The sequence below is a fragment of the Cupressus sempervirens genome, chromosome 8 (assembly GCF_028749045.1).
Source record: "Cupressus sempervirens isolate cs-2001-9-10 chromosome 8, ASM2874904v1, whole genome shotgun sequence".
Lineage (NCBI taxonomy): Eukaryota > Viridiplantae > Streptophyta > Pinopsida > Cupressales > Cupressaceae > Cupressus > Cupressus sempervirens.
The window spans coordinates 487,375,384-487,401,510 of record NC_143125.1 but is presented as its reverse complement, the minus strand read 5'-3'; the positions used below and the strand labels follow the sequence as shown (position 1 = coordinate 487,401,510).

The 26,127-nt window shown below is 35.3% G+C and overlaps 1 protein-coding gene across 2 annotated transcripts in view; it reads right to left on the bottom strand.

Annotated features, from left to right (window-relative positions):
• Positions 1-24,451, bottom strand: part of LOC149543329 (uncharacterized) — a 72,151-nt gene extending 47,700 nt beyond the window's left edge. The window contains exons 1-4 of one of the 2 annotated variants that reach the window (XM_089798156.1): positions 23,730-24,451; positions 18,039-18,194; positions 8,270-8,386; positions 8,085-8,169 (exon numbers count right to left, since the gene is read on the bottom strand). In XM_089798156.1, the coding sequence (XP_089654282.1) occupies positions 8,085-8,169; positions 8,270-8,386; positions 18,039-18,194; positions 23,730-23,818 (447 nt within the window). In that variant the 5' untranslated portion in view covers positions 23,819-24,451. The remainder of the gene's footprint in view (positions 1-8,084; positions 8,170-8,269; positions 8,387-18,038; positions 18,195-23,729) is intronic. The other variant, XM_089798157.1, reaches the window with a different exon arrangement.
• Between the last annotated feature and the right edge of the window lie 1,676 nt (positions 24,452-26,127).

The window sequence follows — 26,127 nt, the reverse complement described above, 5'->3', positions numbered from 1 at the left end:
TTGTGTTGTTTGTCAAGACGAAGGATGGAACTATGAGGTTGTGCATAGATTATAGGATGCTTAACAAGGTCACCATCAAGAATAGGTACCCACTTCCTAAAATTGACAATCTATTCGACTAGATTAGGGGAGCTATAGTATTTTCCAAGATTGACTTAAGATCGAGTTATCACCAACTTCAGATCAACGAAGAGGACATTCACACAACTGCATTCAAAACCTGTTATGGCCAGTATGAGTTCACAGTATTACCCTTTGGGGTAACCAATGCCCAACGGCTTTTATGAATCCCATGAATAGCATATTCCAGGACTGTTTGGATAAATTTGTGTTAGTTTTTATTGATGGTATTCTCATATACTCTCAAAATGTGGAAGAACACCAAAGACATCTAGAGAGTTTTACAGAGACTACGTAAACATAAGATGTTTGGGAAACTATCCAAGTGTTCATTTTATCAGAGGGAAATCCAGTATCTGGGGCATATTATATCACCCAACGAATGGTAGTAGACCCTACCAAGATCAAGGCAATCATAGAATGGTCGGTGTTTAACAATGTGTCAGAGGTTAGGAGCTTCATGGGCTTAGTAGGATTTATAGAAAGTTTGCCAAATATTTCTCTAGAACTGCGTACCCCATCACCTCACTTCAAAGGAAAGGGAAGATGTTTATCTAGTCTGAAAAATGCCAAGCAGACTTTGAATACTTTAAGGATAAATTGACTAGCACACTAGTACTTAGGGTACCTCATCCCGAGGGCCAATTCGTGGTTATAAGAGAAGCATCAGGAGAAGGATTGAGAGGCGTATTGATGCAAGAAGACCGGGTCATTGCCTCTGAATCCAAGAGTTGAAGAATTATGAACAAAATTATGCACCGCATGATCTGGAATTAGCAGCCATTGTTCATGCTCTACAAATGTAGAGACATTATCTAATTGGAAAACCATTTGAATCCCGATCAAATCATCATGGACTGAAGTACAAATTCACCTAGCCTAACCTCAATGCTTGTCAAAGAAGATGGTTAGGGTTTCTAGCGGATTATGACTTTGAGATCAGTTATATCAAATTTAAGGAGAATAAGGTAGCAGACGCTTTGGGTCAGCGAAGGCATATATCAGCCATGGTGGCAATAAATATTGGGCTCAAGGAGCAAGTACTACAAGGTCTGCCAAGAGATGATCTTTATAACGAAATTTGTAAAGCACTTCAAAGGGATCCTCAAGACCCCAAATATGGAGGATGCCAACTAGAAGAAGATGGACTCTTGAGATATAAAGGTAGGATGTATATACCCAAGGACACCCTAAGGTGACTAAGATGTTGGCCGATATGAAACCCTTGGACTTTTGGAAAGGAATGAAGAAAGAAATAACATAATACGTGGCAAGATACCTTTTGCGTGAGAGGGTCAAGGTAGAGCATCGTTACCTAGTTGGGCTATTACACCCGAATGAGGTTCCAAAATGGAAATGGCAAATAATAACCATGAACTTTATCAAAGGGCTACGTATGACCCGAAACAGACATAATACCATCCTAGTGGTTGTGGATAGGCTAACCAAGGTGGCTCATTTTATTCCAAGTAACTTAACAGATGGAGCACTAGAAATTGCTCAAAAGTTTGTGAGAGAAATTCTCAGACTCGACGAAGTCCCAAAAAAGATTATATTTGATAGAGGTACAAGGATAACATCCAAATTTTGGCAAACTTTGTTCTCAAAGTTGGGAACCAAATTGAAAATCAATTCCACCTACCATCTAGAGACCGACATTCAGAAAGAAAGGGTAAACCGAGTACCATAAGATCTCCTAAGGGTACATTGTATGGATTGTCAATATCAATGGGAAATCTTCCACTGGTGGAATTCTCCTATAACAATTCTTACCAGTTTGCTATTAAGATGGCACCCTTCAAGCCTATCTACAAGCGTAAGTGCAGAACCCTTGTGAATTGTAATAGAATTGAGGACTGAATCTTCGTCAAGCCCAAGATGCTTCTAGAGGTTGAGGAAAAAGTTGTTCAAATCCGACAGAGGCTGAAGGAGGCAAATGACTGACAAAAGAATTATGCACGTGCAAAGAGGATCCCTAGAGAATTCTCGATAGGAGAGAGAAAGTTCTCGTGAATGTTAAACCACTAAAAAGCACTATCAAGTTTGGAAGAAACTCCAAATTAGCCCCAAGATATGTAGGACTATTTGAAGTGTTAAAAGTCATAAACATGGTAGTCTAGAGAATTGCTCTACTTCCAACCCTTGCCAGAATGCTTAATTTCATCTGTCATACCTTAACAAATATATAACCGATCATGAGCATGTTATTGACCAAAATCTCTTGCAGGTGCGAGACCCAAGGGTGGTGGAAATAGAACCATTCAAAATACTCAAGGTTCGTAAGCTTCACTTGTGGAGTCAGATATAACCCAGTGCAACATCCAATGGGCCACTATACTAAGGAAATGCCACTTGGGAAGATTATGATGAGATCTTCCAAAAGTTTCCACATTTTTTTCCAAGAACCTGAATTATGATTTAACTCCAAATTATTGTGTTATGGATTTATGCTAAGTCACAAGGTTCGCCAAATTTTCAGTTTTAGGTTCAAAATTCGGCAAACCCATTAAATATATATATATATATATATCGTAAATGTTCACCCAAAATTTGTCTGCAAACCTTTGACACTTTTGGACTTCTGAAATTGTGGACTCTGCAAATCATGGACTTCTGTAAACCATGGACGATGGCTATCTCTGCAATCCTGTCTCTCATCCGTCATTTCTCTAACTTCTACAATTCTGTTTTGGTGTCTAACTCCCATTCGTTATTTTTCCGTGTGCAATCTCAACTTTGTCCGTTGTTCCTATGTTTGCAGAGACTCCTGTTCTTCACTCTACAACTCCCTATCAACTGTTCGGATCATGTTTCGTTGACGGCCACCAGGCTATGAACAAACAAGATTTTTATTGTGTTTTTAGGGTTGAGCTTATATTAATAAGATTTTTATTTTGTGTTTTAGTTTGAATATAATTTATTTTAATTTATGTTACTGTAACTTATTATTAGATTTACAATATTAAAATTGAATACAAGTAAAATAGTCTCATTTATGTTATTGTATTTTATTAATTTATGTTTACTATTATTAACTTAAATTTACAATTAAAATATAAATAACTTATTTGTTTATCAATATTAAATTTACAATTTGCTTAATTAAAATACTAATTTCTTTATCAACATTAAAATATTAAAATTTGTTTTGTTATAACGAAACTCAAGCATATAATAATAAATAACTTATATTTTTATTTTTTTGAAAATCCCATAAGGCTAATTTAATAATGAAATTTTTTTCGATTTGTTTGACTCGTTGAACTTCATTTGAAGTTCATAGTTGTCGAACTCGAATTTGAACATGAACCTTGTGACTTAAGATTTATGTATGTTATAGTTAGAATGTTTTCTTGCCTTGCAAAGTTCATCGAGGACAATGAAACACAAGGGGAGGGGGGTGTATGTTACATCCCAAATTTTGCCTAATTTAATATAATCTCATAGCCCTTGAGAATTCATGTAAAGAAGTCAATTGTTCGGTAAAGATGTTGAAATATTTGATCGTGTGAAATGAAATTTTTTGTTGTATTACGAAGTAACTAGAAAATATTTGCTTGATATTAATAGAGACCGAGAGGTCAATATATACAAAAGAATAAAGCAATGTTTCCTAAGGAAACGATTGTAAAGAATAGAAACATTCTATTCTAGCTAAAAGAAAGCTAAAGAAAGCTAACAGATAACTACAGACTAACTAATATTAGAAACATTCTAATATTTTACAATAGATTACAAATAGATAATTATTAACTAATAATAGAAGCTTATCTATTATTGAAATACCCTCCGTTAATAGTTAATCTATCTAGAGCACAAAGTTGTCAAAAAGTGTAATAGCAAATTTTGTAATAGACATTCAACCTTCAGGTGCCCATACTTGTGGCAATAGTTGCATTGAATGTTCTTTTTCCTGAAGGCTTCTGAAGCTAGAGCAGAGGACCTCTATTGAGAAGATTGTTGTTAACCAGAACCACCTTATCGTTGTTGCAATATTCAAAGATGGTTAACATCCACTGTTTCCACATGCCATAATTTTGACCGTTGAACTTTTGATTTCCCTCAAGCAAAATATTAGTCAGAGATGTCACAGCACGCTTTTCAATGAAAAAGTGAAAATTTGTGTGAAGGCACGTACTTCGAGGCAAAAAACAAAAGACCTAGAAAAAATGATGAGGTGCCCAAAAGAGAGCTCAAAAATCCCAAAAAGAATATGTTGTCGGATTTTGGATCTACTAGCTCAATAATTGACGCACGAAAATCGACGCACCCCAAAAAAAGGGTGACAACCTAGTTGAGCTCTTGAAATACCCACGAAGACTCTTTTTTTAAAATGATCTGGTACAGAAATTTAGGGTTTCAAACAAAAACAGTCCTGGCTGCAAAAAAAAGCTTAGAAAAATGACAGATTTGCAGAGAAAATTGCAAAATCTGGGCACAAATAATTGACAAAGGTTTGTTAAAAACCTAGAGGCCTCCAAATAGGCAAAAAAATACCACTTTTTTTTAAAATGGAAAAAATAGGCCACAAAATAGACACGCGACTTTTAGAGAAATTTGGACGTGAGTGGAGAAAATAGATTAGGACGTGAGTTGCAAAGAAATGACACCCAACAAACCTCCATGTGAACAGCAGAGAATAACCCTTGATTTTCAAAGGATTCAATCGTGCTAGTTGCAGATAAAAGGGCACTAGTTTGCAGACCGGAAAAAATCGCGGGAGTCACAGACAAAATGGCGTATTTTTTAGCAAAAAACCCTAGTCGAACCAGAGGTTTTGAAATCAAATATGCATGAAAATAATTTCAAAATTAAAACACAAATAATTTCAACCAAGAAATTATGATTATTTTCAAAAAAAATTAGAGTATTGGCTCTGATACCATATTACGAAGTAATTGGAAAATATATGCTTGATATTAACAAAGAGCTAGAGGTCAATACATACAAAAGAATAAAGCGATGTTTCCTTAGGAAATGATCGTAAAGAATAGAAACATTCTACTCTAGCTAAAAGAAAGCTAAAGAAAGTTAACAAATAACTATAGACTAACTAATATCAGAAACATTCTAATATTTACAATAGATTACATTTAGATAACCATTAACTAATAATAGAAGCTTATCTATTATTGTAATAGGTTGTTCATTATTATTTCATATGACATGTTGGTTAATTGTTATACTTGAATTCCATGTGCCATGTTAATTAATCATTATACTTAAATTTAAAATGAATATTATAGAAATTGAAAATGATTGTGATATTTTGAAATTTATTTGATATTTTGAAATCATTGAAATATGTTATCACTCTAGGATTTTCCTTTTGCAAGAGCAAGATGAAGGGGGAACTATTGCCAAAATGGAAGTTAGGAATGGGGCACCAAATCCACTGACGAACCATCTAGTACGGAATCTAACTACCTTGACTAAGGATAGACAACTTGGCAAGCAAGAGTAAACCTTGGACTACCATGAGCTAACCAGTTATCATATATCATTAAATAATAAAGGAAAACCACCAAGCATTAAGGCAGCAACCAGCATTAGAAGGGGAGCATTAAGCAAACAACCAGCATCAAAAGTGAAAGAGGAAAGTGAATCTTCCATTTCTCTTTTATTTTTCAATTTATTTATCTAGGTAATATCAATGAAATGTATGATTTCCTATGATTTTTATTTTTTATTTTTAGTTTGCAAAAAAAACACAAAACAAAATGACCAGCAATAGAGAAAGTGGTGAGCATATTGGGAGGGAAGAACTAAATGAAAGCGAATTAGTTGAAGGGGGGCAGCCTAAAGCAATTGAGTTAAATGCAACATTGCCAGACTTTGGAATATCAACAAAACCAACTTTATTATGAGAAGTTGATTCAGAGGACGTCACCCAAATTGATGAGGACAAGACTTAAGAGGGATTACTTGGAGCTCCATTAGATAAGCCAACCTCTCGTACTCATAGTGGCATTGACTTCGACTTTGATTTTGATTCCCCATTGGCTGAAGCAAATTATAGGTGGCCATCAAACTTTCTATCACTATGTTTCAAAATTCTCTAACTATCACTGTGATTTTCACAAGAACTTGTAGCCTTTGGGCATTTTTGTGTATGCTAAAATGCAAAATTATTTATATCATATGCACATAGACGTGAGTTATCGAAGCAATTGTTTACCTAGTGGGGACTCAATTGATGCATACGAGAATAACTAGTAACGTAACAGAAGAACTCACAAGCTTCTTTATTAATTCATCAAATGCTTACAATGTCTACACCAAGTATAAAAACAAAAAACAAATACAATAATGCCAACAACACCTCTCATATGATATATCATGTCTCTTGGATGTAAATACACAACATATATAAGGGTTAAAGACTTGCAACACAAAGCATTGTAACCATCCCAACTACCTACAACTTCAACTAACTAACAAGTACTAACAATTCGTAATTACTCGACATCATCCCCCCAAAAAGAAAGTCGTCCTCTAGACAACATACAACAAATGAGGACAACTAAACCAACTATAGAAAAGAAAACAACTCAAGAAGTAGAAGGGGACTGAGAAAGCATCCCTAAGGAAAAAGGCATTGATGACAGTGTAAAGGAAGTCAGTCATGCTCTTGACTCGTGTACCTACTTCGTCCTGTGGTGCAAGTCTCTCTCAGCACGCCTATGTAGCTCTAGTGCACCCTTCACCATGTAGGTGACTTCTAATATCCCCTTACTCTTCTTGTCAACCACCTCAAGAGCTACCCCAAGTCGATTCTCCAAAGTGGCTATTAGTTGGCAGTATTGCTCATCCAAAGTAGCCATCGATTAGATTTTGTCGATGTGATAACTTATCCAGTTTCAAGGCCAACTATGCACCTACCTCATCCAGTTAAGTGGTGAGCTCCTCTCGAGCTGCTACATTGACCACTCTTCTAGCCTCAGCTACTGCTTTGAACTACTCAGCCCTCCCAAGCTCATAGTATATCTGTATAATGCTCTGCTCTACCTACAAAAGCAAACCATGAATCCAGCTTGAATTGTTGAAAATTGGTACTCTCCATTCTACAAGATCTCTAGCATCTCTAAGGTAGAGAATCCTTAGCTCACAATATACTGCTCAATCTCCTGAGCACGCCTCCCTATTGCAAACTCCAGTATATATGTCACCACTTCATCTACTCTCTCAAACGCCTCTGCCTCCACAGAGGTTGAAAAGGGAGGTCCATTGGGTGTAAGCTCTAACTGAGTAATCCAAGAGTCCACTATGATCTCCTCGAGAATCTCTAACCAACTGTCTCCCCTCTCAACAGATCTACTAATCCGTCCCTAGCCACTACTGGCTCTAACCGCATTACCACATCACTGGACCTCTCTACCAACTCCGTAGCCTCAATTCTCTCCGCTAACTGATACTGGCTTTGGCTTTGACTTTGTCGCTAGTATTGTCATACCCATACTAACCAGGGCCCTCAACTATGTAAATCCAAGTATCAAAACTGCTGGGAGCTGGTCTCTTGTCAGGTACTATATTGAGTATTGGGATATGTGTATCAGATAATGTAATTCTTAATGAAAAGATGGATGGACAAACTTGTACACGAATTAAAAGCATAAGTGAAATTTAGGAGGTATTTTATTTTAGGAAGACTTGTTCAAAAGATTACTTGGGTAGCACGTTGTATATCCATAGCTACAACTCAACCAATTGTATAACAAAGGTTTGTGACCTAATTCTTTGACAACAAAAAATGACTGCTGTAGTGCAGATATTCCTTTCTTCAATATCTTCTTTTGCTAGTGCCTTTTAATTGATTGAGACTCTTGCTACAAAAAGCTGCACAAAATACTAAATATTCTTTGATTTCTGGTTTGCTGTCCACTCATAGAGATAACAAATAATTTAATAATGAAATTACAAGCCACGGTTCTTATAATACAGTTGAAGAATTGAAAAAGACGCACCACCCAAGGAGTTCGCCGATGTCCACTTAAAACTTTTATACAGCCCCCAGTTTGGAAACAAATTATTTTCACTGTGTGATCACCACTGTAGCAAGAAACAACATTAGACCAATTAGGTTACATCAAAGTCAACACACAGCAAACTAGAAACTTCCATCTAAAATTTGATAGAGAACAGATCTCACTGTGTGGAGGCCAGCCTATGCCCATCAGGACTGAAAGCAGCAGCAATTGTAGACCTAGGAGGGGGTACTAGAGTGCAATACTTAGCAGAACAATGCCTCAATGATTCTGCCTCCGTCCTGGAATAAGACAGTAAAATCAATAACTTGCATGAGATCTTGAAGCTTTTCCCACTCGTGCATCATATATTTCTTACAATCATCTAGGAAATTACATCTGTTCAGCTAACCACAAGTAGGAAATAGGGAAAATAGACTGCAATTTAGTAACACATGATTGCTCAGACAGGCAACGGAAATTTAATGAACAATCATCACATTGACCATTGCATAATTTCACCATCAAGACACATAGTGACTGTATAGTAGATCTTCAATACGATCCAAAGCAAAAAGAACACAAAAACAGGAAAGGGAAAATAACCATAAGGATGCAAGAAGCAACTTCAACACCTGAGACAGAAAAGATCCCATAACTACACTTTTTAGGAGTGAAATTCTGAAAGCCGATATCAAACCAGATAAATTCACCACTGCTTAGTTCTTTGCCACAAGGAATTATGAACCAGTATACCTACGATAGTGAGAAGACCACAACCTGAGCTATCAGCTGCCACCCCTTAGTATATGATTGGCATTATTGTTTTCCCCCACTAAAATGAGTTACACTATAAATGGCTTACCAAAAGACACAATATACATTCCCTGATCTCCCAACTGTCTAGATGTAATTTAATCAGCCACATACCAAAGTACAAGATTCTTTGAACTTCAACTTGGCCCCATTCTTCCTGTATTTTGTCATTTTAGTGGGGAGATCCAAGAAAAATTTTGCAGTAGCTAGGGTTTTATTAGGAGAAATAAAACAATTTCATATTCTTTCACTTGCAGCTCTATCGTTTTTCTAACATTCTTTGACTTAAATGCAAAAAAATAAATTTGACTGCTATAAACTTGATATTCACACTTCCAGTATATATTAACTGGCTCGAGCTGGTTGCTTTACTAGAGACATACCAAAGAGCAAAGATATTGAACTATGACAACATAAGACTGTTGTGGACAGAGACAATGCATCATGTTTTTATGGATGCACTGGTACAGAGTTATGCTAGAAGCAGCTCCAACAAATTGCTTACAGCAAGTAGCGTCAAGATTCAAAACTCTTAATTAAAAATCAAACTCGAATCAGTAAATTTTAAAGCAAATCATATCATTATTGCTTTTATAAAAATTTAATACATTAATAAATATTAGCCAATTACAAAGTAAATATAACATCCAAAGCATTCAAATCTAAATCAAAAATAGCAAATCAATCAGCTGTCATATGACACAAAGCTCAAACAAGAACATGTTGAAGACTCGAGAGTTATTGTTTACACTTTTATCTGATAAGAATCGAATTTGCATTAAAGAACGTAAAGCAAAATGAGTACCAGATTGGGTAACTGATGTATAACAATTGAAGCTTGGTGTGTATTGAGTTTCTTACATATAGATAGACGAGGTAAGTTTATTTAATTTTTCCTTTTCCACCCATTGCAGAACACTGTTCCTTAGTAACCAATTCAGATGCAGATACGAGAACACACTATGCAGATGTGTGGAAAAAACAATTGGAGGATTTGGATGTATTTGTGTGCGCACGCACATGCATGCACGTGTCTGTGTGCATTACATATCAAAAAAATTAAAGAATTCTGATAGTTCAGAAATGTGTGTAATTGTGTGTGCACGCACATGCATGCACGTGTCTGTGTGTATTACATATCAAAAAAATTAGAGAATTGTGATAGTTAAGAAATGTAATTATTAAATTAATTTTTTAAAAACATTAAAAGCAAAATAAAAATGCAAAACTTTATTTTAAAAAACATAAAATAAAAAAATGATAAATTCTTATTAACTTAAAAAACAAAATTATATTAAATAATTTCTGTCATTGCCGTATTGTTTATAGCTTCATTTCATAAGACAAACTATATCTCGGATAACAGACTCAGTGAATAATATCTGACAATCAATGATAATTACCAGATTTTACAGGAGTTGCTTAAGTATACTTTTAACCTCCATAGAATGGTTCAAATTTGGAAGCCCGTTGATCATTAAAAAATTTATGCTTGCCCACTTGTGTTGGTTTCAAACAAAATAATATATTTTGCAGATTCTCCTTTGTCAGAATTCAGATGGCATGATAGCTATCAAGTTAATAGTGCTTCTTTTATATCAATGTGGTTGGATACAGTGATGACAGAAATTATTTAATATACCAATCAGCCTCCAAGCGTACAGGTGCATGCATCTGCATCCAATGCAGAGGGCCTTAGGACATATCCGATAATGTAGCAATATTCCTATATTATTTTTTTCTTTGTTTCTTCCATGTGACACCTCTCTTGCAGTCTGATTTATACCTTCATTAATTTTCTTTGTATTATTTTTTCCATCCTGCCCATTTTCATTGAATTTCCTCGAAAGTTAATTGGGATCATCTTCTAACTTTCATTGTCTGTTGATGTATGCAATGCCAACAGGGTCCTTTGTAACATTCATTGGCACAAAAGAAATGGCTTTAGATTATGTTATAATTAATTTATCCATCTATCATCATACCATCTTCAGCGTTAGTTAAGTCCAATTCGACAAAGTATGCAAAATCGGTTACCAGAGGAAACTCTTGTCGTGTTGTCGAGCCTAATCAGACTCAGAGGTTAATTTTCCCCCTTAATTCGTCGTGGTTTCCCCCAAGATTATTATTATGGAGGTCAAGGAGCAGTGCCCCTTGCGGGGTCCTAGGGCAGAGCAAATCCAAATTCCCCCAAAAATGAATTACTATTGCAAAAGGTGTCGGCTGTTATTTTTTTTATTGGATGACTTACTCTAGCCATAATTTTGCAAGCAGCAAAAAGCTTGTATAAAATGCCTTAGCGTTAGAGATTTCATAATGTATGATGAGATAGTAGCTTCTTGCAGCGGTATTAATTTGTAAGGGATTGCAAATTGTAATCAAGTTGTAATCAATAGATAATAAGAACATTGGACTCGCCGTTGGTGGATATAGCCCACGGATTGGGTGAACCACGTTAAATCTTTGTGTCTTGTGTTCTCTTCTATGTGCATTATTTATTTTCTAATATTGGATATATTTACATGTAATTGTTATTTCTCTCTTTAATTCTAACAGCAAGGAACCTGCAGGAACTGATCATCAATGATGGAAAGTTTGATGAACTTCTCTAAATTTGCTCATCAAAACTTATCATGCTCTTTGGATGCTTCCCCGAGACGTTTAGTCGTGTCGAACACAATTTTGTTAAGACACTTGTACTCAAAAATTGTCATCATACACATTGCTTCCAAGTATTGCAATTCTTGCCATTGAGTTTTTTTACAGTCTTCATGTTGGTAAAAGTTGCCATTGCACGCTTTTTGAGACACAAAAAACGAGAAGACTAGATGGCTGAATCTATAGATGTGAATATGCTGATTTCAAAGGCAAATAGAGGCACAGATGTCAATGTGGAAGGGCTGGCAAAAGTTGAGACACTCCCAATTTAGATCTTGAAAAACCCACCAAGAATCACCAAACAAAATATATTTCCAGCTGGCACAAAATTTGAGGCACACAAAATGAGACATTGAGAAAAATTTGAAAGCAACCTAATTGAGGCCTTGAAAAACCCACCAAGAATCTGAAATTAGATTTTGATTCCCATAATAAAATGAGAGTTTTAAAGAAAGCCCTAGCCGGCTGCAAAAATCTTCAAAAAGAAGGCAGAACATATGAGGAATCACATATTGCAGGTATTGAAACTCTTTTGCTGCGACTTGGAGAGAAATTGTGCACAAAACCAACCAAAAAATGGTGGAGATTGGATGCCCTAGCCACAGAAGAAATCTGACAGTCCGAAAAACGCTAGGCAGTTGTAGAACTCTGAAGAAAATGTCATTTTTCATATTAAAAAAAGACCATGGAGTTGTGACCAGTGGAAATGGTCATTGAGTTGCAGAGACTATGGACAATAACAGACACAGACATCTTCACAAAACATAAACAGACCTATTGATGGAAAACCAGGCAGCTTCAAAAGGTTGCAGAAGAAAAACAACCCAGATATGGTTGAAAAAGAGAACCAACGGTCAGTGAAAGGCATCTGAAAAACTCTCGTACATCTAAACACTCATGCCTCAAAAAAAACATCATTAAAGGTAGAGACAACAGAGACAAAATATGCAAAAAAATTGAATGAGTTGCAGGGATCGGGTTGTAGATGCAAATAATTAATGATGGATGCTGATACACAGCTCCCAAGAGGAAAAAATGAAGCTCTCAAAGAACAAGAGATGTATGCAGATTGGTCCAAGGGACCTATGGACCATGGGAGCAGAAACAAGCACGAATGTGGGTAAAAATTTCTTTCAAAAAAAAAAAAAAAATCCTGCTCTAATACCATATTAGACAAACTAATTGGTAAAATATTGGATGAGTTTTTAACAAAGAACAAAGTGTTTCTTATAGAGTTTACAACTGAGATGATTCTAATAGGAAACATAAAAATTATAGAAAAAAAACTATTGTACAGGATATTTACAATATCTAGATCGGAATGTTAAAATAGAAATAGAATAACTTGGGAGATATTATTTTAATTGAGACACACTTCAAGATAGATATGGTCTTTACAAAGTCACACTGCAATATAATTGTTGTAGTAGATATGAACAATCAATCACTTGCCTAAAGTGAACCACATGCCCAGCTTAAAAAAAAGGGCCAGATATTGCCACTTGAGCAATCTTCAAGCCAAAAGTACTTTTATCCTTATGGGTACAATAAAGTGTATTAGGAACAAGTCAATTTTGTCAGGAATTAGTGCAATCAGTTCGAAAACTGATCAATCCAATCATCACTGCATCATGTTTGTAGAAGTGTTTCTTTGTTCCTCTTAAGAAGTTAGAGCTCTTCACTATTACTTCCTAAAATAAATGACAAATGTTTTTCAACTTGTACTAAAGGTGAAGGCCAATCAACAAAAATGAATTCCAAAGGTCAACCTATCATTTGCATCTCAAAACAAACATCATCTTTTGCCATATGCCTGCTTTTCTGTCCCTACCAACTCATCATCAAAGAATGTAAATTCTTCAGCGTGGCTCTACTGATGATCTGGTTCCTTCCAATCGCAATGGGAAGCAGAAGAAGTATTGTTCTCATCACAAGTGCTGGGGCATACTTGCCATCTTCTTTTGAAGATAAAGGCCAACCACTAAAAGAGTATTCTAAAGCCCAACCAATCATTTGTCGTTTTAAAAATTTTCTCACTGTTTCAATTAATAATCTAACAACTTTGACTTGCAATGGAGAAATTATTGTGATTATCACAAGCGTGATCATTTATAAAGAAAAATCTTGTCCTTAACTTCAAGAAGGCAGCAATCCTTCCAGCTTAGCAAAAGCCGAAAATTGGTATTCGAAGATAGACTAGAGGAATGTGTCCTTGCAAAAGGAAACTAAGAGATCAATCATAAGTTAGTAAACAATCTCTTATTGCAAACTACAATGCATATTGTACGTTCCATTTTGATGGATCAAGGAGGGACCAGCCACTCTCATTTTACCTATCTTGTTCACTAGCACGATATATTTACATACTTGAGTATGCTTAGGTCCTAGGAAATCTTTCAAGACAGTGTTAGTTGTCATAAGATCTTATCTTTTGACATTTAATATTTGGAATCCTGGGACATTTAATAATTGTCAAAGTTAGTTGTCTCGTATCATAGTTTCAAGGAGCATCTCGTACTCTCTTGTCTAATCCTATGTCTCAACCTTGTCATTGTAAGCAAAACATCTCATTATTAATTTGATATTCAATAAATCATTCGAGCATTTATAATCAAGCAAGCTAATCTTGTCGTTTTCTCTCTTGTGAGAGGTTAATTTGTCTCAAGTAATTCTAGTGTGTGGGAACTTCGCAACTTAACTGCTACAGCAACACAATCCAACTTCTGCAGCAATAGACCATGGTGATCAACCAAACACCATTACTTAATTATAAGTTGAGGAATAGGTCATCATACAAGTTCACTTCACTTTGTATTCCCAACCACCACTAATCAACTTCTACTCAAGGATGCCTAATCATGCTCCTCCCAAGAATGTTTTGGTGTGCAAATTAGCTTTCAGCCAGTAAAATCTGAGGACTCACACCCCCCTCCAAACCTCAAAGTACTCATCCCCGAGATGTCCGTGCACCAGGTACTTAGAGTACCTGAGTACCCCCACCTCTGCCATTCCTCAACCATGCCACTTGGAGTACCCAAGTACCCTCACCTCCGCCATTCAGCAACCACGCCCCTGTTGAGATGTGTACTAAAAATTCTATTTGATTTTTTTTTTTTTGAATGTTACTATTGGGTATGTACTATGTTACTATGTTGAATGTTCAATGGTTCTAGTTCGTGTTGCAATTTTGCCATGTTCAAGTATTTCAGTTTGATATTTTATACTGAAACATCATTTCATAATCAGCATTTCAAGTTCTATAAGATAAGTATACAACACCCCTCCCTGCCCCACTGTCCCCTTGTCATCATCCCCTAGCCATCCCCCCGTCATCTTGAAACTGAGTCCAATTGTCCCCCCGTCCCAAAAACTCATCCCATTGTCCCGACATACCCCAGTGTTGGTGCTACACTGCTTTCAACATATTTATCACTCTTTTCATAAGCCTCCAATGTTAAAATAGCTTAGGGAATACATATTGGTAGTGATGTTTTTTCAGTTCGTCTAGGCCTTCCAACTAAAATCATCGCTGCTGCAGTCCAACTCACTATATCCCAAAGAGGCTCTCTTTTCAATGTTTATTATGGGTTCCAACCATTGGCACCATATGAGATTCTTGCAGCTCCACCGTTTAGACTGCCTAAATGTATCACAACAACCACGCTCCTTTAAATGTCTATTATGACTTTCCACCTTTTGTATCATATGAGACCCTCATTGCTCTTCTTTCTCCAAATATGTCTCATCAACTAGGAGTAAGACAAAGCTGCTTCTACATGAAATTTGGCCATGCTTTACACCTGCACCAAACCTAGATTATGTTGATTGAGTACCTCATTCTCCCTGATTGGTGATTAGGGTTCGAGTTCACTAGGCTAAGAACAAGTTTTAAATCCAAAGTTGGTGCCTATGAGATTACCTTTCACCATTCCTCAGGTTGGTAGGTCTAATGCCTATCATCTAGATATTCTAGCTCAGCTTGGCATCCATGATATAGTTGGCATCATATAGCCCAGCTAGTATAAAGTGCAAACCATCAAACTTCAATTGCTTCCAATCATTCAACCTAAGCCTGGCATCCTGAATTTTCAAGAAGCACTTGGACTCGCAACAAATGCAATAAGCAAGCAAACTTCTCTAGCACAGACACAGCTTCTATATAGAAGTTTCAAAATACTATGTAGAAATTAGGAGCAATTTTCTCTTAGCAATGCAGAATGATCAAAATTTTAAAATCATTATTATCATTAAATTTAAATTCTATTATTATCTCCATCACTGTTTGTACATGTATCTCACTTGGATTGTCACCAAACTCCCATTAGCTGCAGCTTAACCATTCTAACCGAGGAAGATTTTGATTGCCCAGTTCCAAGGTATTTTGCATGTGTATCACTTCCTTAATCCAGCATCAATAAGCCTTGTGCTAATAAAGTGGATACACTATCAGCTTTGGCAGTTATTTCACTCGTTTTCCTTGCTGTTTAAATTTATTCTCTCTGTTGAATTTCTATTTCTTCAATGCACTTCCTGAGTTCTAATTAATACAGAAATTTCAAATAAGTCTATGCAAAGATTGTCATGATTACCATTTTCAAGGGATCCACACCTGCTTTAGTTTATTGTACTTCTGTTATATAAAAGAGACTTTGTTTGCTGTCAAAATTTGCAAACTTGAAATTGGTAAATCCGATTATCTGATATAAAGAGATCTACTTAATGAGAAAAACAATGGTTGTAGTTTATGGCTTTATAATTTATTTTTAGCATAATGGAAGAAAATGTCCTTTCCTTATCTAAGTGCAGTTTTATTTAACTTTTGCTTTTGGAATTCCTTGCAAAAAAGCCATGTAAAATCATGGATATGATGCTAAAAGCATGTGTAAAAGCTTTTCAGATTTATCAAAGATTCAATCATGACATTTTAGTAATTACTATATCATTTGCAGAACTATTTATGGTTACAAGACCAAACATGTTGCAGCGTTTTCATCTTATAGGGATCATCAAAGCTACATCTTGTCACGAAAGACGTCTCAATTACAACTTGAATGCTGCCAGATATCAAGGCCACTTAATCATTGAAAAGATCTTATGACTACCCCATTAACAGGACAAATTGGCTCTTCCAGTAATCTGCAACTTTCTTCCCTTCTCGTTCTTCACACATCCCATAATTTTTTCATTTCAATTCCTCAAACTCCTTATCTAATCAGAGAGGAATGTATAATTCAACAGAGACATTTATTTGATTGTGATTATTGCTAGGACAACCAAACTCGAGGAAATATTTATGAGACAAGCATAATTAGATGTTTTGAGATGATCCTGATTAGTGGATGTATATTTGACTAAACAAAGAGTCTGGTATTTTTTCCGTGTTCTGAGACTGTTCAAGGTCTTTCTGCCAATCAAACTGGCCTTGGAGAAAGCAAGATTGACAGCCACACAACTCAGATTACAGCTTATCTACATATACCAAGGCTTATTAAAGCAACAGCCGACAACCATACGAGAATAAATAACTGATTTGTCAGGGACGTGCTTTGGATTTGAACATCTGCAATTAAGGCTGACTTGCCCTCAAAAATGGCAGCTGGAAACACTGCACATCTCCACATAACTATCAAACCAGGGATTGTGTCAAGCAGAATAATATGAAAGGGTTTGTCTTAGAGCAGTAAGCATCACAGACAGTTTAGTTTGGTCAGGTATCAACAGCTCTCTCAGAAGTTCTCCATCTGTGCATTTATTTCATGCATATTAATTCCGTGCTAGAGAAAATAATGGGCAACCAAAGTAGAATATCTCAGCAATGAAAAAAGGGAGGGAGTAGAAGGTCCCAGCAATAAGCTGGTGATACTGCCCATGAAATTGAGAATTACTTAATATTTATTGATATTTAAAAGCAGTGTCCTATTGGAGGATTCATTTAGTGGTCCAATCTTTCATACACAAAAACTTAGTTTTCAGAAAAATCTCATTGCGCTATCTTCATATGACCATATTGCATGGACATTACAAAAGTCAGTACATTTTCAACTTAGTTTCTAAAAACTGCAAATAATAAACAAGCAAGGCATTAGTTTAGGTAAGACGGCACCAAACTAACATGATACTATTTTCAACAGATCTAAAAACAAATCCCATGCTGAAAATCTAATTGCAGATGAATTTTCCTTCAGAAAACTGAGACTCCAACATTCATCTCTATTATACATGTATGATCTTTGTTTGAAAAGATCAGATGTGTAAGCTTATTACTGTTGTAATTTTTAACACCTGCTGGCAAAAATCAATAGCCTGGCAGCTGGCTAACCCTTTTAGTCCAATCCTTCCTCATTGTTGAGACAAAAAATATAGTAAAACCCAAGTTTGTGTTGGGTCAAGTTGCATTTTAAGTGTCAAGAAATGTTTGAAGAACATAGTGATGCACAAGGGAAGGATGTTAAGAGATTGGCTGACAAGTTAAGAGATTACCATGAAATAAGGCCATGCTTTGCATCCACCAATTCATATCTTGATCTACAGCTACTGACAGTCCATCTGGCTGTCTCGCCCCATAATTTCCTAAGAGGCCGTTTTACACGAGGTGATATCTCCCTCCATGCTACCAACCTTAGAACATTATCTCCCCTGCAAAGTTAAAGATAAAAGATATATTAAGACATGAAAAAATAAAATGAGAGGCTATGCTTTTCTAAGTGAAGGCGAACATAACTGATATGTCAAAAGTGTGAAAAGAAACAGTATTTTTAACAGCATGTAACTTTATCAAACAAAGTGTAAGAGCAAAGAATGATACCTTGCACATTTCTATCACATAATTGACAAAAAAGGATTTAATCATTCAAATAAACATTGAGAAGGATATCGGAACTCAAGTAACTGATGCCCTGCAATAGAAATTCAGCACACAACAATTTTCCAACTTGTAAAGAAAAACTCAATTCAAGAAATTTACAATGTTGTATAGGAATGTTACATCCCAATTTTTGGCTCAATTTTAAATGTTCCTTTATAGCCGTTGAGGCTTCGTGAGAAGTTGAGTGATTGGTTAAATTAGTTATTCATTATGGTTTCATATGAAAATGAAGTGTGGGTTATTGGTTATGATCTCATGGGAAATTGGAATATTAGTTAATTGTTATGATCATATGCTATGATAATTTTGATTCCATAAAATGATGAGAAATATGTTACTACCGTGATAAATTTCTCTTGCAGGAATGCAGCAAAGGGGGGAAAGTATTGCCAGATAAGGAATTAGACACAAGGGCACCACTAGCCATTGAGCAAATAGGTAGGAGCCCTAAACCACCACGAGCAAGGAAAAACGGCTAGGCATATACTAAGGGACAACCATGAGCTAACCAATTAACATATATCATTAAATAATAAAAGAAAAATCACTAAGCATTAACAAATTTGTTACCTTAATATTTTGGAATATTTTTGGAGCCTTTTGTTGTGTAAAGCGTTTCTTAATATAATGACACCATGATACCTATATACTCATACATACATATATATGTATATGTGTATAAATCAATTAATATATATACACCTACTTAAAGTGAACGTATATCTAAAATACATATGTTTAGGATTTACGAATGTATATGTGTATGTGTAGATACACATATAAGTATAGGTAGGTACGATGATGTCCTTGTATTAAAAAAATTAAGAGGGTAAAGTTATCATTATTTTCCACCTTGGCTATGGACTTAATATTATTTCATGAGTGGTCACTTAGTTGATTGCCTCACTGGGCCTTATGTCACCTCGGTGACCAAGTTCAATATTATGTGATAGCCACTTAAGCCGATGGCTCCTTGTTTTCCATTGTAATTCTCATCGCCACCTTTATCTTGATCTTCCCTGTAACCAAGCATGGGGAAGAGCAAGTTATATGCGGTGGGATTTAATAACAAAGGACAGATTTCCATATTATTTTACCAGGCGCCGTAACTCTGCTATTGCTATCATTCCCTCAGATTTGTTTAGCTCAGCTATCATAAGCTTTTCCATAGTGGGTATACTCTGTAGTTAATTCCAATCTCTATCTATTTGTACAAGCGCATTTCATGATTGCAGTTTGTTCTGGAGATACTCCCATCATACCACAGTCATATTGACTGCAATCCATCCATTTCTTAGTTTATTTTTGTGTAAACTGCTTCAAGTGTCGTGAGCCAAGATTGGGGCTTCACAATTGGAAGGTCTCTGATTATATTTCTGCAAGTGGAAAAACCAGATATCACAACAACCTTTATCACAAGGAAGTGGCGATCAGGTCATGCATTCTTTTAATATTCTTTCAAATTAGATATAAGAAGTTTGATTCCTTAAATGGTAGAGACGGAAATCTTTAACCTAAACCCGATAGAAGTATTTTTTATTTCTCATGATGGCTGTACATAAGCTTAAGTATTGAAGAGCAAGCTATAAATCAGAATATTGATCCCATATCAGAATATTGATTTCATTTCATAACTTTGTTTAAAAGGAATTCGTATCAATGCAAGCTTATACAGTGGTATTTTCCATATGTCTCTGAGATAAGGGACAGCACTCTTCAGAAGAACCAATAAATAATTAGAAAGTAGCATAAATCTTTTGTGAAGCCATAGGCCCAGGTCAGGCAGAATGCATTGGCTGTGAATTTATAAAGTTTCAGCACTCTTAACTCTTATGAAAGTCAAGTATTCTGAATCATTTGAAAAGCCATAGGCCCAAGTTGGGCAGAATGCATTTGCCGTGAATATATAATGTTAGGCAATCACCCCAGACATTCATCAAGGAAAACCAGCATGGTCGAGATGCAGGGTGTGTATTGATATCCATTGAACCACGAGTATATCCCTGAATGGTGAGACAAAGAACAATCAATAACAAATAAGCAAGTAATAAAAAAGTTCTAAACTGGGTCAGCTCATGGTAGTCCATTGTATAGATCTTGTTGTCTAGTAGAACAGTGGGTTATCACTCTAACACCAGGATGCTCAATGGCTAAACAATGGTGTCCCATGCCTAATCCCAGGATAGGGAGGGACTTTCTCAATAGAGATTGTGTGGGGATTTATTTAAGGGTCTGCGGCTGGGAGGTTAAGTCGCTGACAATGCTTCTCATCTCCACCAAATGCCAAGGCTTGCACAAAATAGAGATATGATCTACATTCTAATAACTTCTAATAACATGTATTTTACTTTTATGAATTTTCCATTTCAAGTTGAAGATATGTTAGATGGTTAATATCGTTTAATCAGTTATTTTCATTTCAGTTATTCTGTTATAGCCATTGATCTTCTTCCACCTAAACATGTAAAGTAGTTGCAAAGCAGTCTTCATGTGATTATGAAAGGTGATGTATCTTTATTAGTAGAAAATGATCTCTCTTTCCATTAAGTAACAGTTAGTTATAATGGAAATTATATTTATTGCATTTGTTGGTAAAATGCTCCTTCAATTGTTAGCTAAGATTTTTCCATTATTCGGTTATAACCGTTAATCTCTTTCATATGAACATGTAATATAGCTGTTATAACTGCCTTCTCATGCTCATGAATATTAAAAAGTAACTGTGTTCAATGATATGATAGTTGTTAGTTAAGGCTGGAAAAACAGGATGTTACAAGGAAAGGTACTTACATGAAACAAGTATAGGCAGGCTACAAGTTGTATTTGAAATTGTGCACAAGAATAGTCTTAATTGCAGCTCAATGACAGCCTTGTGAAACAAGTCAGACAGAATTGTCTAGGCAAAGCCCATTAATATTAATCAACTCATGATACAAGAGAGATGATGTGCTAAACGACTATGGAGTTCCCCAAAAATTGCAAAAGGATTATAAAGAATGGTCTTTGATTGCTAGTTACAAAATATGTATGCCTAGCACTCGTGCATCCAAATACAACAAAAAATCTTCCTCAGTTTCAAAACAGTTATCTCAGCAAATTGAATATAAATATGTCAGCCAGTACAGAACAAAATAACACAAGAAGGGGACTACACTAAATAGTGAATAGTGATCAACACTCACAATAAAGAACTCAACAGGCAAAGCAACCAATATAACTTTTCATGAATAACTGTTTTGGTACGAAACAGTGTTCAAAACAATTTGTGGTCAGAAGCTACATCACACTCACAATAAGATGCGTTCTTTGATTTCATGTCCTCCAATGTCATGCTTGATCCAATGATAGACTCTAAGGCATATATTTAATCCAGTATTACATGACATGAATGTCACCTTTTAATAATCCACACTTAAGGATGTAAATGATGTAAATGTTCCTCACCATACACAACTACAAATTTAGCGATGAAAAATTTACCCGTCATGGTTCTTTCCCATCACAGTATTTCTAATCCAAGATGGATTCCTCCAGAAAGCTTATCCTTAAAAGAAATACTTGAGATTGTCTATTATGAAAAAAGGACTATGCAGCATGTCTTCCCCTTCCAGGTATATGCTCAAGGCCCTCCCTTTTTATGGTGCATCAAAAAAATGAATAAGTATCATAATTGAAAAGCAGTGGCACTCGAAACATCCTACCAACATTTTCTAGAATAAAAACCTTGAAAGACAATTGAACTTCATCTTTCATGGTTGTAGAGTAGAGTAGTTCCTCTAGTGTAGCATGCCTCCTTACATAACTACTGTTCTTCATCATAACTCTAAGCACATATTTGGTTGTTGATAAGGTGATCCATTATGAATCAATCCGTACGGTTGAGGGTTGCCCAAAAGGATTGCTGTTCATTACTTCAATAACTCAAGGGCCAAGCCAATACTTTTATAATTGTTTATGAGTTGAAAAAATCTATATTGGAGGTAAATGCAAGTTCAAGAGTCAAGACCATAAAGGACTATATCATAACTTTCTTAATTTTAATTGATTTTGGATGGTACCTAGACTTTACAAACATGAGATGTTTATCATCCATGAGTATGAATCTGATAGCTTCTGGAAATAAGTATGTTTATATTATTTGCATCGACACTTTGGATCACACTCCATGATTAAAAAATATTGATGTACGTATTGTTTGTTTTAAAAATGTCCTCAAGATGGATCACAAGAAGATTTATTCCTCTCCTACCTTAATGATGGATCACCAGAGCACTCTTTTCCTCTTTATCTTGATTTTAAATAAAAGGATCATGGTGTGCATTCCAAACATTGATGTAAATAAAATAAAAACAGTTATTTCCCAAAGCATCAGCTTCTGTAACAAAAGTATATCCAAAATAATATTGTTTTCAAGAGCCCTTCTGATTGAAGAGCATCTCAGACAATAATATTTGAACCCAGCTGCTAATTACATTAGAAATTCTTAGCTAATATCTTCCTAGATCTCAATAACCCTTTTTTCGCTTTGCTTGTAGGAGATGCTCCCATTTGGAGTGTATCCTACATACTTCCAAGACTCATTGAGTTATTGATTCAGTTATTTGCAGACATTCACTTCATATTTACGTCGCTTATCTTCTCGCAAGGATTGAGAAAATACTATAGTGAAAAGACCTTCTGATTGAATGGCACTACTGTTTATCAGATTCATTTGATCTAAGCTGCCAACTAAATCTGAAGTAGTAACTATAATTGCCATAGATCAGGGTAGACCTTTTTTCTTCTTTTCATGGGAGACGCATTAGGCACTCCTTTTATTGGCAATTATTACGGCTTTATTTAGAAGGCCCGCAGGCCTATTTTTAGGATCTGTAAACATTCACGTAATTTCAATCTTGTTTGCTTGTTTTCTGGCAAGGACAAACCTACCTCTGTAGGTGTCAACGTGTTAAGACTTTGGGGAGAATTGTTTGAAATAGCCAGACAGAGAAAGGAAATTTATAACCATTTTTTTGGAATGCCCCGACTGGAAAAGAGGTACAAAGCGTTTAGGGGTATATGTGGACAGAAATCCGCAAACGACATTCATCTTTAAGAAAAGAAAAATAACTTGGCAAAACCTAAATGAGGGCAACCATGGACATAATTGTAAGTGAGCAAAACTAGGGAATCATAAAACATTTCATTTATTTGCTCTCAATCTAAATTATTTACCATTGAAACAATCCGCGCTCGCCTGTGTAAGGCCTATTTTTTCTGGTAATATCAAAAACAAAAATGAAGTGGGCTCATGTGGATCAACTTACACGTGCCTTCCACTCGGGCATTCCGCTGGAGCAGTCTCTCCTTCTGGTGGTGATGATGACGACGTCATATCCTTTTCTTTCTCTGTCATCCAAATCTACCCAAAAACTCATAATACAATCAAATATATGGATATGGGTTAATGAATCCACCTAAATTCTGGATACCCACATCCACATATTCAATCAATACGTCTCACAACCTCGGCATATGAATTTTTGATTCTTTTATCACGGTTCGTTGCAGCAGTTTTGAAGATCGAGGAAGTGAGTGAGCAAATGATGGGTAAATTATTTTTTCAGACTTTAACAGAAAACAACTGGGCTTTATGCTTAAAAATATGAAAGAAGGGCCACGCAAGGAAAAAGTAGTTCACGCTCTGCCGGGGAATTAGAAGTCTTTCCGCTTTAGGGATGGATGTCCTGTTATTCTGATTGTTAATCTAGGTTAAGCGAACCAGTTTAAAAAGTTAATATGATCCGTCTGAAAGATGAAGTATTCTCCCAAGAAACGAAAAAATTTATTCAGATGAAGAATCCATGACTAGGTATATGGTTGTAGGGCTTTTTAAAAGATTCTTTTTTCAAAATACTCTGGTACTTCGTCGGTAAAAAAAAAAAAATTTGATATTCGATAAAGCGAATTTTAGGCAAACCATTTTGCTTATTCAAACCCCTTTCATTGTTTTACCATACTATCACTTCGATAAATTATAGGGAATGTTCACCTTTATTATTGCTGGTGTCTTCATTTTGAATCATATGTACTTATGTTGTGGAGTTGTTTGACATTTTAGTCAAAGGAAGCTAAAAACAGCTCTCCATTATATGCAATCTATAGCTTGAATTGTTCAAGCCATTGCTTGTTTTGGTATAAGAACTTGACCATCATTAAAAATTACAAATTAACATGTGAAGTTTTTGTGCATCTATTACCAGTAGAGTTTTAATCTTATAGGAGTTTGAACTAAGTATTTATTCAATTAAAATTTAAAAAAATTAAAAAATTATGGCACCCCACTTATCTATTGGTGGGGTAAGCTAAAATTAAAGAAAGACATCTAAAAGGTAAATGGTTTTTTCTTTTGGAGATTTTATTAAGTTAATTTTGATGAGGTCATTAAAAATAATTTAAGATTAGTGGTATTTGTATGTTTATTATATTATTTTCAAATAATTTTGTTAAAGAAGGTTCATTTTTCTAAAAATTTAAGTTTCTTAGTTATATAGACAAATAATGAAGTAATATTTTGGTACTTCTTAGTGGATAGTAATTAGAAGTTCAATGCAATGTAAAAGTGTGAGATTTAAGAGTTCTAAAATTATCAATTTTAAATAAAAAGTTTATCAAATTAGAACTTCAATAACATTTTAGAAAAACTAATGTTGTTGGGATCAACATTGAGGCTACAATTAGAATCCATTGTTATAAAGAGCAATTGCATTGTTAAATGTTTAGCAAATTTGGATGTTTCTAAATATCCTTTCTTTGATAAGATTAGCATGGAACTAAGCATAGTTTTCCACTTATATTTTCACATTTATCACTCTTAGATTGTGGTGCTAGGAAAGTTCTAAGAGCTTTTTCCTTTTCAAGAGTGGGTCAAAGGATTATCTTGTGTCATTTAGGAGAGATAGAATAAATGTTTTCTAGGATAATGATGCAAGGTAGGATGGGGAATTGTTCAAGGAATCACTCTCCAAACACCCTACAAGAGTTACACACAGAAGCATAACATAAAGCTAGAAGAACATCAAATAAATTATTTTCCAATGCAGATCTACTGAGATATTACTCTTACAGTGTGGCAGGCATAAGGTTTATCTGGTTGTAACCTTCACAATAGAATTGCAATGAGCGAGATTAGAAGATCTTTCTTTCTAAATCTAATTCCTTATATCTATCTTTAATAACCCCACTACATCCTAGATCACAAATGTACACCCAACATGACACACAAGTCAGTTGTAAGATACATTTATTACAAAACATAGGCCCTGCCTCAAAGGGGAAATCAACGGCCATATAGCTAAGCAAACAAACATCTATGAGTGTAAGGATAGGTCTACACATGATCCAAGGAGATGTCCACAAAGCCACAGGATGTTGCTTAATCATATGAACTTTGTTGAAGCCAATATTTGTATGTTATTCAATATGTCAACAAAGAGAAAGCCTCAAGCAAAGATAAAAGACAACTTCCACACAAAGTATAATTAAACTTTATGAATATAGGGAAGAGATCCATGTTAGCTCCACGTTAAGGAACCAACTTTGTAAAAGAAATAAATATGAACAGTAAGGGTTTATCTACGAAAAACATACTAGAACAAAATAAAGGATATATTTTTGGTTGATGCAAGATCGCCCAAGAACCCAAGATGTTCCTACATCAGACAC